At 46.7% G+C, this 17107-nt stretch overlaps 1 protein-coding gene across 5 annotated transcripts in view; it reads left to right on the top strand.

The window, feature by feature from the left end:
* DPP6 (dipeptidyl peptidase like 6) overlaps nt 1-17107 on the top strand; it is a 949260-nt gene that overhangs the window by 724340 nt on the left and 207813 nt on the right. For all 5 annotated transcript variants that reach the window (XM_086685604.1, XM_086685609.1, XM_086685602.1 and 2 more), the window contains exon 6: nt 15929-15981. In XM_086685604.1, the coding sequence (XP_086541730.1) occupies nt 15929-15981 (53 nt within the window). The remainder of the gene's footprint in view (nt 1-15928; nt 15982-17107) is intronic.

Below are 17107 nucleotides of genomic sequence, written 5' to 3'. Positions count from 1 at the left end.
TTACCCACAAAGGGATTTGCTGCAAGGGGTTCTGCGGGTTAAGAATCATAAATGTTTAGCTCAAACAACTTTGGGTACAGAACCCTGGGTTTCTGCTACAGAGGGACAGATTTCAGCTTCTGTAGAAGCCCCTGGATCGGGTGCGACTGGGAGAACACACTTTTGTGGGCCAGTCGGGTTGGTGCCCTGACACTCCACCTCGATGGCACTGGGCTGCTTCAGCATGGGCCACCCTGCTCTGCTCTCATGCTGTCTCCACCGAGATGTGGCTTTCACACTGGGGAGTCTCACAACCATTTGCAGAAAGTCTCCAGCCCCTGCCTGTTCATTTGGCACAAACTGACCGGTACTAACACCCGAGGGACGATGGCCTGGCCCGTGCACTGCACACAAAGGTCTGATGCTGCAGTGAGTCAAGGGGGTATTTCTCTTTGTGTTGTGGAGCCTTGAAACTTGCTGGCAACTATGTTGGAGACAACTGTCACCAGGTGCCACTGCTGTGCTCTCGTTCTGATGTGCACCGTGGCAGCCGCCTCTTGACTGCAGCCAAAGTAATCTGAAAGACATCACTAATGTGATGCTTGGTTTCATTTTTTTTAAGTTTTTTTCCCCCAGACTCCCTGAATTATAATTGACATATAACATTGTGTAACTAAGGTGGACAGCATGTTGATTCAATACACTTACATATCACCACACGATTACCACAGTGGCTTTAGCTAACAGCCTTCATCCTGTCACATAAGTACCGCTTCTCTCCTGTGGTGAGAACATTTAAAATCTACTCTCTTGGCAACTTTTAAGTGTATAATATGGTATTAACTATAATCACTGTTCTGTATGTTAAACCCCCAGAAAATTTATTCATCTTATAACTGGAGGTTTATGCTCTTTGACCTTAATGTGATATTTAAAATTTTTTTAAATTTTTTTTAACATTTTATTTATTTTTGAGACAGGGAGAGACAGAGCATGAACAGGGGAGGGTCAGAGAGAGAGGGAGACACCGAATCTGAAACAGGCTCCAGGCTCTGAGCTGTCAGCACAGAGCCTGACGCAGGGCTTGAACTCACAAACCGTGAGATCATGACCTGAGCTGAAGTCGGAAGCCTACCCGACTGAGCCACCCAGGGGCCCCCAAAAATTTTTTAATGGTATACTTTTGAGAGAGAGAAACAGAGCGTGAGTGGGGAAGGAGCAAAGAGAGGGAGACACAGAATCCGAAGCAGCCTCCAGGCTCTGAGCTGTCAGCACAGAGCCCAACGCGGGGCTCGAACCCATGAACCGTGAGATCACGACTTGAACCTAAGTCAGAGGCTCAACCGACTGAGCCACCCAGGTACCCCACAAAGGCTTATTTCAAAAAGACAGAGAAAAGAAAGTATAAGGAAAACAGTTGTGGAGAAGAGGTGTCAGAACTCAGCGCCTGCCCCCAGCACTGCCCAGGATGGTAGGGTCACTCAAGACCGTGCTCAGACATGATTCGGTCCCCATCTGCTCTGCACACAGGTAACTAGACCCCTCGATGGGAACACAGATTCCTTGGCCCCAGCCTGACACAAGGCATCAGGGTGCCCCAAGAAGAAGCCTGTCAAAATCCACATAGATACAAGCACCCTCATCATCAGCGATGTGTGAGAAACAGTGGAAGATCTGACAGAGACAGGCACAGGTGGCCAGGGCTGACTATATGCCCCATATTTTACTTTGCAAAGATAGATTCCACCTCGACGAATGGAACAACGTGGACACCACAGTCAGCGATGAAATCACCATCGCATGGATGCCGGGGGGACTTGTGCAGAGTGGACGCACTTATGCACGCTTGTGCAGTGTGGCCGTGGATAAATACAAACCAATACCAATACAAACCAATACCAGTACTTTAAAGGGGAAGAGAAAGTGGTGAGTCAGAAACTGAAAAGGCCGTCTTCAGATCATCCTTGAGAAGTCATGATCAGGGCAAGAGAACCAGGAAGAAGGCTGGCTTCATGTGGCAAGAGCCATAATGGGCATTCTGTCCCGCAAGTGGGCAGGTATGCCAGCCAGTGGGCCATAGAGAAGGGCAGGGTGGGTGGTTGAGCCTCCAGGTGCATAGTGGTGAACGAGGTCATCCGGAATCACAGGCACAGAGGAAAGAGGGCCACAAAGACACACAGGTAATGAGGAACTCGGAAAACTCCTTCCCGTCCTGGAGCTCTCTTGCTTCGCCCTGGCAGATGTTCAGGCAGGGGTGGGGGGTGGGGGTGGGGGGGGCTGAGGGACTCGACATCAGGCAGATAATTAGAAAACAGCAGGAGATGTCTATCATGAGGCTGGCCTGCAGAGGGAACCAGGCTTCCTTTCTATCACTTTGGGGAAGTCGGATGCTTGGCTTCATATTCTTACCAGTGACTTTCAGAAGGAAAGCGGTTACCCAGCTCTAGATTTACTGCCGTTGGAATGGATGCTGGTAGGTCTCTCTCTGGTGCAGACGGTGTAGGAAAGTTTTGGTAATTGACAGACCCTCTGACCTAAATGAGGAAACAGATAGGAGGGGAGGTTATGTGGCAGGTCTCTGCGAGGGGTGGATGAGACCCCTGGACGAGGTTGTAATACCCACCCCTCCCTCCACAAGCTTGTTCTTCCAGAGACAACTAAGGACATGTGAAAAAACACAACTGCTCTGCTTTGTTTTTACTTCATCGGGTACCAAAACAATGAATTTTTTCAATGAAAGACCGATGATTGTGAAAATCTGGGTTTATCACGTTTGGGACGTGATGTTCTGAATGCATTGATTACGTAGCATTTGTGGGTCGGTGGCATTGGCATAGCCTCCTTGTATTTGATGATGTGTCTAGACAGTGATTTTTCAACAGTTGAGTCCTGACCACTGTTCCTGTGGTCCTCACTATGTTTTCATGAATCGAAGGAGCCACATTCCAGGAGTGAGGACCGCTGAACCGACACTCTGGAAGGTTCTCCAACATTAAACACATCAGAATCGCCTGGTGGTCTTGTTGAAACATACATGGCAAGAGTTCCCCTCCCAGCTTCTGCAGTTCCGTGGGGTGATTTGTACTTCTAACAAGGTGTCCTGGATGATATTGATGCTGACAGGGAGCATACTTGGTGTAGAGGGATCCTAGGGTCTGCTGTAACAACGTGTAAAAAAAAACTGGGTGGCTTAGAACAGCAGAAATTGCTCACAGCTCTGGAAGCCAGAAGTCTGCAATCGGGGTGAGGGCAGGGCCATGACTCTCTGGAGCCTGGAGAGGAGAATCCTTCCTTCCCTCTTCCAGCTGCTGCTGGTGGCTGGCTATCCTTGGCACCCTTCGGCTGACAGACAGACCCATCGCCCAATCCTCTGATTGCACGGTGCTTTCCCCAAGTCTTTCTACAGTCTTCCCTCTGTATGTGTGCGTCTCTTGGTCCAAATTTCCTCTTTTGCTACTACTCATATTGGATGGGCTCTCCACTCCTGATGACCTTGTTTTAACTAGATTACCTCTGTAAAGACCCGGTTTCCATATAAGGTAAAATCTAAGATGAGGACTTCAACATATGAATTTGGGAGGATATAATTCAACCCATTACACTTGGAGGACCCCCTGCCAAATAACCTCCATGCCCAAAAGTTTTTGATTAGGACACATGGTAAGACAGTAAGAAGTACATCTTACATCTTGAGCTAGTGTTCAAATGCACATACAGAACTGAAATGAAATTTTGCAAAATAATACTCTTCCTCTGTTATATACTCTAAAACAGTGTTTTCTTTTTCCTGTTCTATTTCATTGTTTTTAATGTTTAGCTCTTTGTTTTGAGAGAGAAAAAGCAGGGGGAGGGACAGAGACAGAGGAGAGAGAGAATCCTAAGCAGGCTCCACGCTGTCAGCGTAGAGCCCAATGTGGGGCTCAATCTGATGAACTATGAGACCATTATCTGAGCCAAAATCAAGAGTCAGCTGCTTAACCAACTGAACCACCCAGGCACTGAGCCTTTTTAACAAGAACATCTTTGCGAAACCAGTGCCTCCTGTGACGCTGTCCACCCATTTATGAAACCAACACTGCCCTGCCCAGGAGCTCGATACAAGCTACTTGGAGTGCCCTGCCTTCTGGGTATCTGGAGCTTCTCCCAAAGCCACGCGGTGTGGTTTCACCACCTACTGCAGACCCTGCCACTGCTGTTAGTGCCCCAGCACAGCCTCTAAACCCCTCTCAGCACAAAGCAGCCTCAGCGGTGCCCACACACAGTAGCCCTTGGGTCTCCGTTCACAGCTCAGCTCCCGTAGGAGCCGTGGGACTCAGTGCTTCACTGCCTACCTCCAGGCTGCAGAGTCCTGGTGGGGACATTGTCTGGGCACCAAGAGTTTGTCCTGACAGCCGCCTCTGTTGAACTTCTCTTGCCATGTGCTTCTTGAGAAACTAACATTGTCCTACTCTGCCCGACATCTCCCAGCCAGGAGTGAAGGGAGCCAGTGGGGCAGAGACCCAGGCAAGGGGCTTTGTGAGAAGCTGCACTTGGCAGGTTATAAATGGCTACTGACTCTCAGGGCACTAACTCCCACCCGGCACATAGGGGTAAGACATGTGCCAACGTGATTGTAGTAACAGATGTGATAAGGAAATGAGAACACTACAAAACGTGCCAGAGAAGCAAGGCAGGGGAGAATGGAACTCTTTGTAGTTCCTGTTGTTGGAAGTGAGTCCAGGGCACTTGACCTTCGGTGTCATGAGAGACCGGGGGTCAGGGTCCTGAAATACTCCATGAGCTGCTGTGGGGGGAGCTGCACGTCACGTGGTACAGACAGTTCCACCTGGGTGTGCTGGATGCAAGCTTGCTTGACTTCCCCTTGTCACCTCCTTGGGCTTCCCTTTCTTTCCATTTTCTCCCTGTCCCCAAGACCCGTTTTGGATTCGGTGCTGTTCTCTGAAGGCTTCATTTCAATTGGCTGACCACTGATGCCTTTCAGCAGGTTGGCAAAGTGTGGCTCGGGGGTTAATCTTCTCGCATCATTCCCATCTTGAGGATCAATCCCTCATGAGGAGAGCCTTCCAGAATGGTAAAGAAAAGGTGCTATAGGGCGGGAGAAGCTTTCTTACCAGCATGTCATAGTGGAAACAACTTTAAGCAAAATGTGAAAAGACATGAGCCTCCCACTTCGCCTCCTTTGACAACATGTGACCTGGGACCCACCAGTTTGCATCTCTGAGCCTCAGTTGCTTAACTTAAAAGATAAAGAGGGGCACCTGGGTGGCACAGTTGGTTAAGCGTCCGACTTCGGCTCATGTCATGATCTCACGGTTGGTGGGATCGAGCCCCGCATCCAGCTCTGTGCTGACAGCTCAGGGCTTGGAGCCTGCTTCGGTTTCTGTGTCTCCCTCTCTCTCTGCTCCTCCCCTGCTCATGTTCTGTCTCTCTCTAAAAAATAAATAAAAATTAAGAAAAAAAGTTAAAAAAAAAAAAAAGATAAAGAGAAGCCAGTTCAGCCACAGGAGCAGTTGTTGGGAAGGTCAGGTTAAAAGATATAGAAAAACGTTTTGTAAATTTCTAAACACTTACAACAACGTCAATAAGATTTATCTCTTTTTGTCTTGCCTCTCTGCAAGGCTGGTCTGACGGGTAGCGTGTCAGATGAGAAAAGGAGGCGTTACACAGAGCAAGAAAAAAAAGAAATGCTGTGTTTTCAAGCAAAATCAGGAGTGAGTCAGCAGAAAGTCCTAGCAGAACAACAAAATAGGAAAGGCAGTGAAGGAGAATGCGGGCTTGCGGGACTGGTATGGACATCCCACACCTTTTTCTCAGTGACCAGCCAATTAGACATAGGGGATGTGACAGAGCTGGGGAGGAAGCCAGCGCACACAGGTGTGTGCCCTTGGAAATCAGTTCAGGAGGAAGTCCTTATGGATCACTTCCTCTGCATCCTTCCCTAGCAGCACCAGGGATGGGTTTCATTTGTTTCCGCAAGATGAGCCTCAGACACATGGGCATGCTACTTGAATTGAAATGTCCAAGTGGAGACAGAAGGAAATGATAAAAAAAAAAAAAAAAAAAAGAATTACACAGCTATTTCTGGATGTCAGAGTTGCTCTCGAGATTGATATTTGGAAACGTAGAGTCACAACCAACAGCGTTACTATTTGTCTCTGAAGTAGAAGACATTTGTGTCGATGGATCCCCACTTTGAGCCAGATTGTTTTATACTCACTACTCACTCACCGCTGAAACTCAAGCATCGTATGTGAAGGGCACAGGATGAGAGAAACACTGTCCATTAAATAAGTTAGACGGTGGGGATTGGTCACAAGCGAAGGAACCAGGGTTGGGCGTGGTGTGGAGAGCAGAACGAGACATTTCAAGAGACTGCAGGTTCAGGAGGACGGCACCGTCTCTGCTCTCTCAAATTGTAAAAAGTTTTGCGGAAGACAAGTTGGAGGAAAGAAGTTGAGATGTAAGGAGTGAATCCTAAGGGTTTTTAATTACTTCTGAATTTTGAAACTGACAACTGTGTTTCCTCCATTTTAAGTCTTGCCTAGATTGTGTCGCTAAATCCTAAGTTCCATCTCGTGGGGGAAGGAAAGGCACCCAACCAGGGAAACACGAGGAACATTGAGTTCCTATTTCCTACGACTGTTCTTATGTCATCGAAGCTAGATATCCGTACTTCTACTTTTTCAGTCGTACCTAGTTCTTTGTGATCCTCTAAAAAACATTTTTTAAAAATTATTACAAGAAGAGGTTTAACTTCATGGAAATGATATTAAATAAGTTGGCAAGGTTTGTGGAAGTGTGTGCCAAATGTAGTCATTAGAACGTGAACATGGGGCGATCATGACCTTCCTGAGACAAGAAGCTGCCTCTCTGGGAAGGATCGGTTCATTCAGGAAAGTTTCTGTCATCACTCACTCCAACACCAAGGCTTGTAATTCTCTGAACCGTGAGCCTTACGGGTGGGAACAGAGACCAGGCAGGAATTTAGATACTTTGGGAAGATGCTGGGTCACTGGAGTAGTGCCTGATAAAATCAGTGAACAAGACAGGAGATGGGAAATCAAGCAGGGGCTTGGGGGTGAGGGTGGAAATAGGATTAAGAGAACACTTGTTGGGGTGCCTGGGTGGCTCAGTTGGTTGAGCGGTCATGATCAGCCCAGGTCATGATCTCACAGTCCATGAGTTCCAGCCCCACATCAGGCTCTGTGCTGACAGCTCAGAGCCTGGATCCTGCTTTGGATTCTGTGTCTCCCTCTCTCTCTGCCCCTCCCCCACTCATGCTCTGTCTCTCTCTGTCTCAAAAATAAATTTAAAAAAACATTAAAAAAAAGAGAACACTTGTTGTGATAAGCACTGAGTACTGTGAAGAATTGCGGAATCACAGTGCTGACCTGCTCACACTTTCATGCTCACAACAGACCTGCTCACACTTTCATGAAGCTCTTTAAAACCTTAAAGACAGTCTTCCACGTCTCCTGAGTTTCTCGTCCGGGCAGACCACCTGCTATTGCCCCAGGTGACTTTCTTGCCAGACTCCAGCCAACCTGGTCATATTCTCGTTTTCTCTAGAATATTTGGGCTTATTTGTCTCGCTTCTAAGAAAAAAGTGACACCCTCCACTGGATTCCATTCTCCAAATTTAAGGGGAAGAGTTTCTAGACAAGATACTGGTAATTTCTTCCCAGAAAGGTCTTACCAACTGGTTAGTTCTTGTCTCAGCCACATTACTAAAGATGTGCTCGTTTATTTTTTTTTTCTTCAAAGAAGGACTCAGGAGGCTTTGTCCTTTTTTTTTTAATTTTTTTAATTTTTTAACGTTTATTTATTTATTTTTTGAGAGACAGAGACAGAGCATGTGCAGGGGATGGGAAGAGAGAGAGGGAGACACAGAATCCGAAGCAGGCTCCAGGCTCCGAGCTGTCAGCACAGAGTCCAACGTGGGGCTCGAACACACAAACCACAAGATCATGACCTGAGCCAAAGTGGACGCTTAACCGACTGAGCCCCCAGGCGCCCCTCAGGAGTCTTTGTCCTGACGAGCCACCTGATAATTAGCCATTCCATAGAGTCCTGGAGGGCTTCTCAGAAGTCCGGGAGCTGCCATGTGGTGGGGAGATCGTGGTAATGGATGGTGATAATGGATAGAAATAAGTATGAAAAGCCAGGATTGCAGGTGTTTTGGAAGAATGTGTTAAGACCAAGATTTAGGCACACACAGTGCAAATGTGGCCATTCGTGAAGTATTTTTGAAAAAATGGGGCATGAGTTTCTCATCCCTTCTGCTCCCCACATCAACTGAAGGGGGGGCCACCCAGGTTCAGAATTAAGTGTTTGATCACTACTGCCTTCTTAAAGGTTATTAGGACACAAGGGGCGCCTGGGCGGCTCAGTCGGTTGAGCGTCTGACTTTGGCTCAGGTCATGATCTCATAGTTCGCGGGTTTGAGCCCCATGCCGGGCTCTGCGCTGACAGCTTGGAGCCTGGAGCCTGCTTCGGATTCTGTGTCTCCTTCTCTCTCTGCCCCTCTCTTGCTCATACTCTGTCTCTCTCTCTAAAAATAAATAAACATTAAAAAATTTTTTTTCTTTTTTTTTTTTTTTTTTTTTTTTTAATTTTTTTTTCAACATTTATTTATTTTTGGGACAGAGAGAGACAGAGCATGAACGGGGGAGGGGCAGAGAGAGAGGGAGACACAGAATCGGAAACAGGCTCCAGGCTCTGAGCCATCAGCCCAGAGCCTGACGCGGGGCTCGAACTCACGGACCGCGAGATCGTGACCTGGCTGAAGTCGGCCGCTTAACCGACTGCGCCACCCAGGCGCCCCTAAAAAATTTTTTTAAAGTTATCAGGACACCAGGACACGTTGGATAGGTCTGTTACCTTGACTGTGAACTTGGTGTCACAGATGTTTACATGTGTCTGAACTCATCAAACTGTACACACGAGATATGGGCTGTTCTTTGTATATCAGTTGTACCCCCGTAAAGCTGTTTTTAAAAGGGTTCTGAGGGAACAAAAGGAACGTTTACAGGACATTAGCTTCGTGAAGTACTTGTCATGGTCTGCAAAACCCTGCCTTGAAGTTTGCAGGCAGATTGCTTGCTCTTTCCCAGAGGACAGACCACTGTGTTGGTTCCCAGTAGAACCGGGAATCACTGTGGCAGATGGAACCAAATGGAATTTCCTCTTCTTTTGGTAACAGAACCCTCAACATTGTGAGGAGACAGACCCCCTGAGTAAACCTTTCATTTTCTGCAATCCTAACACCAAGACATCTCACGTTTTCCAGCTTCCAGTTTTTCGCCTCCTTCAGGTTTTTGGTTTTTCACTCGTCATCACTGATGTCACATGCAGGTAATTTTTCTTCTGTTTTTTTCCTTATCATCCAGTTCCCAAATCTCGCTTTCTTTTCCCTGCCCTATCTTTTTCCTGTGTTCATCTTTCCCGGTTCCCAGTACTTTTAGCCTTCATTCACTCCTTACCGGATCTGGGTTCTTTAACCATGTGTCCCAGCCATGGTGGTCTTGACCCTAACTCAGGAGAATCTTACTCTGAGCTCATCCACACCCTCCAGTGCATTTAATCCCCTCTATGAATAGAATGTGGGAAGCGGAGGGGGGAGGCGCAGGAGGCCGGCCGGCCAACTGGAAGATCACTGTGGTCACACAGACATCCAAAACCAGGGCAGTGTAGAAAACCGAGGGTAGAAAATGTGGTGTGAATTTAAGAGACATTCCAAAGTTACCAAGTCCGGTGACACTTGGAAACCCATTGTACATGGACAGTAAAAAATAACAATAATAATAAAATAAATAAGGAATTAGGAATACTTGAAGCTAATGCCAATGTACATGGACAGTAAAAAATAACAATAATAATAAAATAAATAAGGAATTAGGAATACTTGAAGCTAATGCCAATGTACATGGACAGTAAAAAATAACAATAATAATAAAATAAATAAGGAATTAGGAATACTTGAAGCTAAAGACCATCTTTAGCCGGTCTCTGCTGTAAAGTCTCTAAAGAGACTTCTTTAGCGAGAAAATGGTTTATTTGGCTTCTAAACTGTTACATTTGGGAGGCAAGTTTTGGATAAAAAATAGCCATGCAGAAAGGTCCAAAACAGGCTAAAAATAGGAGCCTCGAACTCAAAAGATAGGTCAAGCATAAAAATGTAAATTCAGTAAAAAGCTGCATAAGAAAGGAATGAGTGGGATCTACCAGACCAGAGGTGTAGACCAGCAAGGTGAAAAACAGCAAAGGGGGGCAGGTCTGGTGCCTGCATCCGTTGAAGGTGTCTGCAGCAGCAGGAGAGAAAGGCAAGGTCCTGGAGGCAGTGACCTGTCACAGAAGGAAGAACAGAAAGCGGTTCCTGTCACCTTTATCACCCACTGCACAGACGTGGAGCAGACTGGACATTGAGCTGATGCCATCATGTCTGGCAGCTGGAAATGAGCTTAGAGATCGCAGTTTGAGAATGTTAGAAGTGCACCGGTTACAAGTGCACAGAAGGTGAGGCCCCACAGACTTTTCTCATGCAGCGCAATGATAGTTAAAAAGAAGGAGTCGTTCGGGGAGGATATGACCAGGGATTTTTATTTTTAATGGGGGAGATTTCGAGTTATGTTTGCAGATTTGGGAGACAAAACAACAAAGGGAGAGATGAAACATGTAAGATGGGGTCTTTTATGAAACCTGTAAGGCAGGAGTCCCTAAAGTCCAACAGGAAGCAGAAGGGAACGGGTTGAGAGCTGAGGTTAGTCTTGGAAAGGGTAGCTTCTTTGTGCAGGAGAGGAAAGATGGAGGGGAGGTCGGCAGTAAGGCCATCACAGTGAAGAATTGGCAGTGGATTTGGGAAGGACTGAAGAAGTCCATTCAGCACCATTTGAGGATGGATTGAACTGGAGCAGAAGTTCAAGGGAGACCAAGAATGGAGTCAAGGAAGACTACGTTTTTAGCTCAGTTTACTGAGTGGATGATGAAACCACCAACTCATATGGGACATATCAAAGGAGAACTAGGTTTTAAGGATCGTTGAAGAGTTTATTTTGGAGAATATTGAGGTTTTGGTCCTTGTGAGGTGTGAGGTAGGGATGCCTAGGTGGAAGTGTGGTTTAAAACCACAGGAGTAGATGATTTTGTAGAGGAAGAGGATGGAAAGTGAGTCTGCATGAGTGTGCACAATGGGTCATGAGTGTCAGCACTGAGGCTGAGGTAGGGAAGACCATAGACAACAAGTATGGCTCCGCGGGAGCGATGGAGGGCAGAGGGGATGACCTGTGGGCAGGTGTTTCGAAACTAGAAGAAGCAAACCAAATGTGAACTTCTCCCAGGAAGAACCTTCAACTGGTTATATTTATTCCAATTTTTGGATGCCAGTATCAACCATTTTTCATAACATATCAGAAAGAAAATTTGCTGAAATTGCTTTCCCATCTTGTGAATCGCATTTTGGGTAACAGGTTTTTATATATTCATTTTCCATGGGGAATTTGATAGTGTAGGAAGAAACCAAAATAACTCAAATCCATGAACTCCCAAAAGTGCGCTCTTAGAAAAATAACCAGATGTGTTCTTACCAACTTCCAGCCCTGTACTTTTTTCCATGATCAGAAGTATTAAGTCTATTTTAAAGAAAGAAACATAAACACAACAGAGAGAGCAGAAAAAAAAGAAAAAGAAAGACTTTCTAAGGAACAAATTCTTCCAGTGACATGTCGCTTTTTTTTTATTCCTTTCAAGATCAGGCATTTTCTCTTTAAAGAGTAGTTTTCTTTTGTGTCCGTGGTTCTCTTGGCTCTGGGCTGAGAGAACACTTTGTGGAAGAGAGTGATACTTGATTGTTCCATCTTAGAAGGTTGTGACATGGCCCTCCCTCGTCCATCCTTTTGTAAGAGCAGCTCTTCAGTCCTAAGTGCACTTTCTTTCCTAAGGGTCCCACTTGTGCTAACGTTCACCCCAGACAGCTTCTTTCACGTGCGTGCTTGGCACATCCAGATTTTACCTGTCTCTCCTACATCCTCTCCAATTTTTTTTAAATTAGAGCCTTTCTTTTAAAAAATTGCTTTTATCTATTTATTTTTAGAGAGAATGAGAGCATGAGAGCATGAGCAGGGGAGAGGCAGAGAGAAGGAGAGAGAGAATTCCAAGCAGTCTCCATGCCATCAGCACAGAGCCAGACACAGAGCTCGAACTCACAGACTGTGAGATCATTACCTGAGGTGAAATCGAGAGTCAGATGCTTAACTGACTGAGCCACCCAAACACTCCCATTTTTGTTTCCGTCTTCCTAATTAGTGATTCGGTATTCCAGATATTTTACCACATTTTCTGTCCACACATGCTTTTTTTTTTCTTTTAACCCAACAGTACAGGCATAGAATTGAGGATGGGTAATTCTCTCATTTTCTTCTTACCATTGACCTTATGAGGTTATTTCAGTTCAGTCTCCTTTTTTCTCATTGGTCCCAGTCAGAAGATACTCCCAGGGCTGAATTTCAGAGGCAGAGGCGTGTTTAAAGAGGCATGTGAAGACCAACTTTGGGTGTTTGTGTGAGAATGGCATGACCGGGGAGTAAATGGAAATCACCGTGTCCAGATGGATTAAAGAAATAGTCCTGGGGCTGCTGGGTGGCTCAGTCAGTTAAGTCGGTCACAGTCCGACCCTGATTAATGTTATGATCTCGCTGTTTGTGGGTTCAAGCCCCGCATCAGCACAGAGCCCGCTTCAGATCCTCTGTCTCCCTCTCTCTCTGCCCCTCCTCTGCTGGCATTCTCTCTCTCTCTCTCAAAAATAAACATTTTTTTAAAAAAGGAATAGTCCTTCAACCATGAAGTTTTGCATGGTCATTGTATCAGTTGGGATCCTGGATTCTTCAGTTGACAGCCATCAACTTGGACTTGTAACTTGAGAGTTAAGAGATATGCCCTTTGTTCAGACAGTTTCCAACACAGTGATCAGAGAGAGACAGACCTCAGCTCACACCTTGCTTGAGCTGATTTGAATTCCTTAAGATTCAATTTTCCTGTCTTCAGAATAGGGTGTTAATGCCTATTCATAGAAATTGAGTGACTTCAGTATTCCGAGGGGCTGGCACACCACCTGATGGGTAGGACATTCTCCATGAACACTAGCCACTCACCTTCCACTTCCCCAGCCTCACCCCCATCATCACTTCTGACACTTTGGGCTGCCCTGTACAGTAATGTCAAAGACGTCCTTTAAGTGTTTGGTCTACGAGTGGTCTTACCCAGCCCCTCACTTCTGTACTGAAACTGATTTGATAAGGGATTTCTTTTTCTGTTTGTTTTAAAAGTTGCCGAAGGTTTATAGGAGGGAATCCAGTAACTTAGAAATCTGTACCTATCTGATGGAATAGTTACCCTTTTTCCTCTGGGTTTAAACTAGATCTGTCACTTCTGTATGGCTGTATAAGAACTGAGCAGCTGAAGACAACCAACATTTATTATCTTGAAGTTACTGTGGGTCAGGAATCCAAGACCTTCTCTTCTGAGTGGTTCTGGGTCATGGTCTGTCATGAGTGTCAGCCAGGGCGGCATCATCTGAAGGCTAGACTGGGGATGAAGACTGCACGTCCAAGCTCCCTCATGTGGCTGTTGGCAAGATGCCCCAGCTCCTCGTTGGCTGTTGGTGATCTGTTGGAGAGGAAACTTGGTTGCTCACCACGTGACCTCTCCCAAGGGCTGCTTAAGGTTCTTAATGGCATGGTGCTGTCTTCCCCCAGAGCAATGACCTGAAAGAGAGCCAGCAGGAAGTCAGGATTCCTTTGACAGCCTGGTCTCTGAAGTCTCATACCATCATTTGTGCTGCCTCTATATGATAGAGTCCCAGAATTAGGCTCCACCGCTTCTTCCCCCTCCTCCTCCTTATTGCCTCCACTCCTCCCCTCCCCCTCCTTTTCCTCTCTCCCCTGCCCTTGCCTACCTCACTTTCCTATCTTAGCAAACAAAGGTTACCTTTTGCCTGCCTGGGGTCACCATGACAATAGAGTGAGATTAAACAGAATGAGCAGGTGCCTCCGGAGTTTAGGAGTGCCGTGTAGCACAGGGCCCATGTCCCGTGACTGCAGAGAATTGCATTGTGTCTGTCGAGCTTCTGTTCTTGCATCTGAGGAAGCTCATCCAGCTCAGAGGCAGTGTAGTCAAAGCACAGGGTCCTTTGGTGGGCGCTGTCTAGGCCCTCCCTTCTCTCCTGGGGAAGCAGCGTCACTTCAGAAATAGCAGAGCTGGGTTCCTCTGCTCCTTATCAGTCACCCTGCAGGTCCGTGAAGTTCTCCTGCACAGTCGTGTGCCTGCTGGCTATTTATTCATAACCAAAGCAGTATTTGGACACGTTTCCCAGTCAGATGCCACCCACTGTCCCCAGCAGGCCACCCCACATCCCATCATTCTGGTGCCAGAGCCTTGGGATCTTCAGAAGCAAAAGATCTTCTGGGCTTAAAGGCTGTTGTTTACTTTTGTATCTGGATTCCTTTTCTCCAAGCAATGCAATCCGCCAAGATTGTCCGGAAGTTAATCCCGGGGCCCCAACAAGGCAGGGGGTTGTTGAGCTTAGCACAGTCATGCCTGTTCTCTTTGGCAGGCTCACTCTGTCCTCAGCACCCCAATATATTCCTCTACTCTATGTGCTTCATGATGGATCTGTCTTCCTTGGCCCACACATTCCTCACCGATTATCTTTAGAAAGGTGGTTTGTGGGGCACCTGGGGGCTCAGTCAGTTGAGCGTCTGACTTCAGCTCAGGTCATGATCTCGCAGTTCATGGGTTCAAGACCTGCATCGGGCTCTGTGCTGACAGCTCGGAGCCTGGAACCTGCTTCCGATTCTGTGTCTCCCTCTCTCTCTGCCCCTCTACCACTCACACTCTCTCTCCCTGTCTCGAAAATAAACATTAAAAAAAAAGTGGTTTCTTTTTTCTTTTTACACTTTGTTTATTTAAGTAATCTCTACTCCCCACGTGGGGCTGAAACTCACAACCCCAAGATCAAGAGTCACACGCCCCTCTGACCGAGCCAGCCCAGCGCCCCTAGGAAGGTGGTTTTAAATGCTGGTCACTGAACGTTTACCCACACAGAGTGTTGACTCTCAGAAAGTACACAGGTAGAAGAAAGGGACTACGGTACCTCCTTGCTTCAACCCTGCAGAGTAACCCATCACATCCCAATGCTGGGGAGGCTCTCTGTCCAGAAAGCAGGAGGTGAATGCCGAGACTTCCTGCATTGTGTGTTGTCCCTTCTCTTGGTCATTCCTTGCATTCCTTTCATTGCATTTATGGGTCGGGAAATCCTCTCCTGGCTCAAGAGTTTAAGAGAGGCTGCAGGTTGGGGCTTATAGGAGTTTGGAGACAGAGTTTTGCTTGTTGCCTTAGTTTTAAAAGCCATGCTCCCTGTTGCATTGAGTTCTTAATTTGCTGACCCCTCTCCGAAGCTGAAAGGTGCACATCACATTCTACAGCAGGACAGGGGGCTGCCCAGTGAAGCATGTGTTGGCGTCTGTATTCACTGAGGATACACAATGGAATGTGCCGTCATTTACAGGGAAGTCCTACGCTACAAGGGTCTCATGGTCCCGTTGGGTCCAGCTGACTGACTGCCTCTGGTGACCTCATTCACGCTGTACTGCACGTAGTTGAGCTGGAAATCTGTGCCCCTGATTTAATCACAAAAACCAGCTGATTATGGGGATAATATCGAGCCTCTGGCTGCCCTGTAAACAATGTGCAAATGACAAAAGTAAAATAAACAGGATGTGCAAATTAACTTCCTAAGTAAATTAAAGATGTTGCCTCCGGGTCTCCTGAGTAACTCCTTTTCGTCCCCCTAATGTTTTTTTGGGATTCACAGTGATCTGAAAAATATCACAGTCACAGCCTTTGTCTCAATGCTTGCTTTGTTTTCTTTTTTTGTGTTCTGTCGTGTCTGTTTCAGATATACCAACACTCCTACACTGGATACTATGTCCTGAGCAAAATTCCTCATGGGTAAGATTGTTCTTTCATTTTCTTTTAATGAGAAATATTCAGAACAAAGAAGGCGTAGAACACTGAATAGTAACTTCGTTCATGGAATTAAGGGCAGGTGATGGGACAGCTCGATTTTGACAGTGCAGCATCCTGATGTGTGGCCTCTGTGGCTCCTCCCTGGCTAACTACATCAAGGGTCTCAGGGGTGACATGAGTCCAGTTACTTGCCGTTTGTAAAGCCCCCATCGTAGGACAACTCCACCTGTCTCCCACTCTGGTTCCCAAGGTCCATGTCAAGGTCGTGCAGGGCGGACTTTCCCCTGTGCCTTGCAACCTCCCAGGCACAGTGGATGGCCCTCAGACTCCCACAAGAGTTCCAGTAATATCCAAAATAGAGGGCACCCCTAAACTTACCTGGTCTCTCAAAAATGCATGATTTGCGACCCAGAAGTGTGTGTGGGAAGGAGGGACATGAGCACATGCCTGATACCCACGCACAACACAGGGGCGCCCTATCGGGAGCTCGTCTCCAGAGTCCAAAGGCAGGAAGGACACTGGTTAAAGTCTGCCGAAGCCATTTGTTGAGTCAGACACATGACGAAACAGCTCCAGAGCTAGCAAGAAGAGGCAAGGATGCCTTTTTATTTCTCTCCCTTCCTCCGTCCTCCTGTGTCGTCACCTCACCTGCCCCCAGACTCTTGTTCCCCGCCTCAGCCTCTCCTTCACTCCTCCGGGGCTCCTCTCGCTGTGCTTGGGAAAGGGGAGGGGCTCAGGAAGTGTTCAAAGAAATTGAACTGTGCTGCTGCCCATGTTGCGTGCATTGCCTCTGAATATGTAGGGGAGGCATCCTAATTTTCCTGACTTGAGCACACAGGAATTGCTGAAAAGTTTCATAAGAGAGTATCAATCAACAGCATGAATGTTTCCAATTTGCTTTCTACTCCATTTCTGTAGAATGTGGGCATCTCCTTGGAAAACAAACATGGAGAAAATAATTTCATTTGGACTTCAGGCAAATGAGAGTTGTGTGTAGATCCGAGGCAACGTGAGATTCGTAGTTTCTGGTGGGCTGTTAGACAAATCAAGCTCAAAGAAACTGAAGGCGAACCACTGTGGTAAAAATTAAGTGTGTAGGAATTTTTCA

The sequence above is a fragment of the Puma concolor genome, chromosome A2, assembly GCF_028749965.1.
Source record: "Puma concolor isolate L17-30 chromosome A2, mPumCon1.1.hap2, whole genome shotgun sequence".
Classification (NCBI taxonomy): Eukaryota; Metazoa; Chordata; class Mammalia; order Carnivora; family Felidae; genus Puma; species Puma concolor.
Note: the sequence above shows the minus strand (reverse complement) of the source record. Positions and strands in the feature narration are given on the sequence as shown.